This window comes from Salvelinus sp. IW2-2015, unplaced genomic scaffold (assembly GCF_002910315.2).
Source record: "Salvelinus sp. IW2-2015 unplaced genomic scaffold, ASM291031v2 Un_scaffold1203, whole genome shotgun sequence".
NCBI classification, from domain to species: Eukaryota; Metazoa; Chordata; class Actinopteri; order Salmoniformes; family Salmonidae; genus Salvelinus; species Salvelinus sp. IW2-2015.
This window is the reverse complement of record NW_019942776.1, coordinates 299,010-303,286: the sequence shown is the minus strand read 5'-3', so window position 1 is coordinate 303,286 and position 4,277 is coordinate 299,010. Positions and strand designations below refer to the sequence as shown.

The window sequence follows — 4,277 nt, the reverse complement described above, 5'->3', positions numbered from 1 at the left end:
TGGCTCCCCATATGGGGCGTACATATGGGTGGTTCCGGAATATGAAAGTACAGGGCTTCTCTTCAGTAAAATGCATGCACACCACAAACCCTCCAGCATTTAGCCTTTTCCAGCATTACGAAACAACGTGCGCACACACACACACACCACACACAACACACACACCACACACACACACACACACACACACACACACCACACACACACTACGTAGTGTCCCTCACCGTCTCTGTCGGAGGCGTTGGCTGATGGGATGCTGTCGTCCAGCGTCTGGTATGTTCAGCAGCGTAGCTCTCTCGTCTCTCTGCACCACCATCTTTAGCTTGCCCTTTGACCTCTCAATCAGCTTCTTAGCATCTATCAACGACAGGTTTTCTGTCACCCGTGCCGTTGATCTGAGAGGAAACGCAATTAGTTACAAATGTTAAGAAATAACCTAATTAAACACAGCTTGGAGGAAACAACCAATTAGCTGGTATGTGTGCAGGAGACAGTGGGGAAAAACATGTATTTAGCTGATTATAGAACAATGTGCAGGAGACAGTGGGGAAAAACATTTATTTAGCTGATCATAGAACAATGTGCAGGAGACAGTGGGGAAAACATGTATTTAAGCTGATTAGAGAACAATGTGCAGGAGACAGTGGGTGAAAACATTATTTTGCTGATTAGAGAACATTTGCAGAGGTGGCGAAATAAGCATTAGAGAACATGGGCAGAGACAGTGGGGGAAAAAATTTATTTAGCTGATTAGAGAACAATGTGCAGGAGACAGTGGGGAAAAACATTTATTTAGCTTGATTAGAGAAAATGTTGCAGGAGACAGTGGGGGAAAACATTTATTTTGGCTGATTAGAGAACAATGTGCAGGAGACAGTGGGGAAACATTTATTTTTGCTGATTAGAGAACAATGTGCAGGAGACAGTGGGAAAAACATTTATTTAGCTGATTAGAAAGCAATGTGAGGAGACATGGGGAAAAACATTTATTTAGCTGATCATAGAACAATTGCAGGAGACAGTGGGGAAAAACATTTATTTTGTAGCTGATTAAGAACAATGTGGCAGCGAGACAGTGGGGACAAAAACATTTCTTTAGCCTTCTTTCTTCTTTTCTTTTCTCTCCCTACATCCTTCCTTCCTCTCCCCTATCTCTTCGCTCTTTTCACTTCAGTACAACGTCTCCCTCCTGTATATTTCCGGCCGGGTCGCCTCCCTTCGCTCCTCTCTCCCCCTTCCCAGGTCCCTCCACTCTTCATTACACAACTCCTCCTCTCTCTCTCTACCTCTCTCTACCTCTCTCTCTTAGTTAAAGAATCACTTCAGGCTTCTCACCTTCAGTACTACGTCCCCTTCCTGTATGTTCCGTCCTGGCCGCCAGGCTCTTCGGGTGAGATGTCTGTCAAAATAAAAACGTATATTTCCCCCAAAACAAACTATTGCTGAGTGTCGCGAGTCAAACGTGTAGAACAGCGGTTATTCCACAAAAACGTCCTATTCTGAAACAGAGCCCATCTGCCCAATATTGAGAGTCGTTTTGTCTCTGTACTCCAGCACTTTGGATTTGAAACGATACAGTGACTACAAAAGGTTAAAATGCAGACCGTCAGTTTTAAAATTTGAAGGTATTGTCATCTATATCTGATGAACCTTTTAGAAATTACAACACTTTTTGTACATTGTCCTCCCATATTAGGGGACTAAAAGTATTGGGACAAATGTACTTATACAGTATGTGTATTAAAGTACTAATAAGTGAAGTACTTGGTCCCATATTCATAGAACACAATGACCACATCAAGCCTGTGACTCTGGAAATTGGTTGAATACGTTTGYTGTTTGTTTTGGTTGTGTTTCAGATTATTTAGTGCCCAATAGAAATTAAATGGTAACTCATTTATTGTGTCATTCTGGAATCACATTTATTGTAAATAAGAATAAAATATGTTTCTAATCACTTCTACATTAATGTGAATGCTAACATGATTACAGATAATCCTGAATGAATTGTGAATAATGATGAGTCAAAGTTACAGATGCAGAAATATACTCCCCCAAAAATACTAACCTCCACTGTTATTGTAATGGTGAGAGGTTAGCATGTCTTGAGGGTATGATATAAAATGCTACCCTCCCCCGTTATTGTAATGGTGAGAGGTTAGCATGTCTTGAGGGTCTGATATAAAATGCTAACCCCCCCTGTTTTTGTAATGGTGAGAGGTTGGCATGTCTTGAGGGCTTGATATAAAATGATAATGTGTTTGGGCGGGAAGATGAATAGAGAGAGAGTGGTGGTTAAGGGATATACGTATTTATCATCAAAGAACAATTGTCAAAKACATTTTTTATTATAATTGTATAATTTGATTTAGTTACTCGCCTATTCGATCGTGTTTTGCATGTTGATTTTGTGTATCCCCACCGAAATGTGTTCATGACACGCAGGTTGGGATACCAAGGCGTTGTCTAGTCGGGGTTTAGGGTTAGTTTGGGAATATGTTGTCTAGTCGGGGGATATAGGTTAGTTGGGATATGTTGTCTAGTCGGGGTTAAGGTTAGTTGGGATATGTTGTCTAGTCGGGTTTAGGGTTCGTTGAGATATGTTGTCTAGTCGGGGTTTAGGGTTCGTTGAGATATGTTGTCTAGTTGGGATTTAGGGTTAGTTGGGATATGTTGTCTAGTCGGGGTTTAGGGTTAGTTGGGATATGTTGTCTAGTCAGGGTTTAGGGTTAGTTGGGATATGTTGTCTAGTCGGGGTTTAGGGTTAGTTGGGATATGTTGTCTAGTCGGGTTTAGGGTTAGTTGGGATATGTTGTCTAGTCGGGTTTAGGGTTAGTTGGATATGTTGTCTAGTCAGGGTTTAGGGTTAGTTGGGATATGTTGTCTAGTCGGGGTTTAGGGTTAGTTGGGATATGTTTGTCTAGTCGGGGTTTAGGGTTAGTTGGGATATGTTGTCTAGTCGGGGTTTAGGGTTAGTTGGGATATATGCTGTCGGGGTTTCAAGTTTTATGTCACATGTACAAGTACAGTTTAATGTCTTAACGCAAAACCTAACAATTAAATAATAATGTATTACTATAAAAAAAAAACACGAGAAATAAGAATAGGAAATATGAAATACACAAAGTAATTAAGTAAGCATAGTAATTACAGGAAATATTTAAGCAATCAGTTCAATACCACATTAAAGAGATATATATATACAGTGGGGAGAACAAGTATTTGATACACTGCCGATTTTGCAGGTTTTCCTACTTACAAAGCATTTAGAGGTCTGTAATTTTTATCATAGGTACACTTCAACTGTGAGAGACGGAATCTAAAACAAAAATCCAGAAAATCACATTGTATGATTTTTAAGTAATTAATTTGCATTTTATTGCATGACATAAGTATTTGATACATCAGAAAAGCAGAACTTAATATTTGGTACAGAAACCTTTGTTTGCAATTACAGAGATCATATGTTTCCTGTAGTTCTTGACCAGGTTTGCACACACTGCAGCAGGGATTTTGGCCCACTCCTCCATACAGACCTTCTCCAGATCCTTCGGGTTTCGGGGCTGTCGCTGGGCAATATGGACTTTCAGCTCCCTCCAAAAGATTTTCTATTGGGTTCAGGTCTGGAGACTGGCTAGGCCACTCCAGGACCTGAGATGCTTCTTAAGGAGCCACTCCTTAGTTGCCCTGGCTGTGTGTTTGGGTCGTTGTCATGCTGGAAGACCCAGCCACGACCCATCTTCAATGCTCTTACTGAGGGAAGGAGGTTGTTGGCCAAGATCTCGCGATACATGGCCCCATCCATCCTCCCCTCAATACGGTGCAGTCGTCCTGTCCCCTTTGCAGAAAAAGCAGCCCCAAAGAATGATGTTTCCACCTCCATGCTTCACGTTTGGGATGGTTCTTGGGTTGTACTCATCCTTCTTCTTCCTCCAAAACAGCGAGTGGAGTTTAGACCAAAAAGTTATATTTTTGTCTCATCAGACCACATGACCTTCTCCCATTCCTCCTCTGGATCATCCAGATGGTCATTGGCAAACTTCAGAGGGCCTGGACATGCGCTGGCTTGAGCAGGGGAACCTTGCGTGCGCTGCAGGATTTTAATCCATGACGGCGTAGTGTGTTACTAATGGTTTTCTTTGAGACTGTGGTCCCAGCTCTCTTCAGGTCATTGACCAGGTCCTGCGTGTAGTTCTGGGCTGATCCCTCACCTTCCTCATGATCATTGATGCCCCACGAGGTGATATCTTGCATGGAGCCCCAGACCGAGGGTGATT

The 4,277-nt window shown here is 42.0% G+C and overlaps 1 protein-coding gene across 1 annotated transcript in view; it reads right to left on the bottom strand.

Moving 5' to 3' along the window:
* LOC112070026 (tight junction protein ZO-2-like) overlaps positions 1 to 4,277 on the bottom strand; it is a 23,400-nt gene that overhangs the window by 11,491 nt on the left and 7,632 nt on the right. Inside the window, exon 5 of the mRNA XM_070438810.1 lies at positions 225 to 395. Within this exon, the coding sequence (XP_070294911.1) occupies positions 225 to 395 (171 nt within the window). The remainder of the gene's footprint in view (positions 1 to 224; positions 396 to 4,277) is intronic.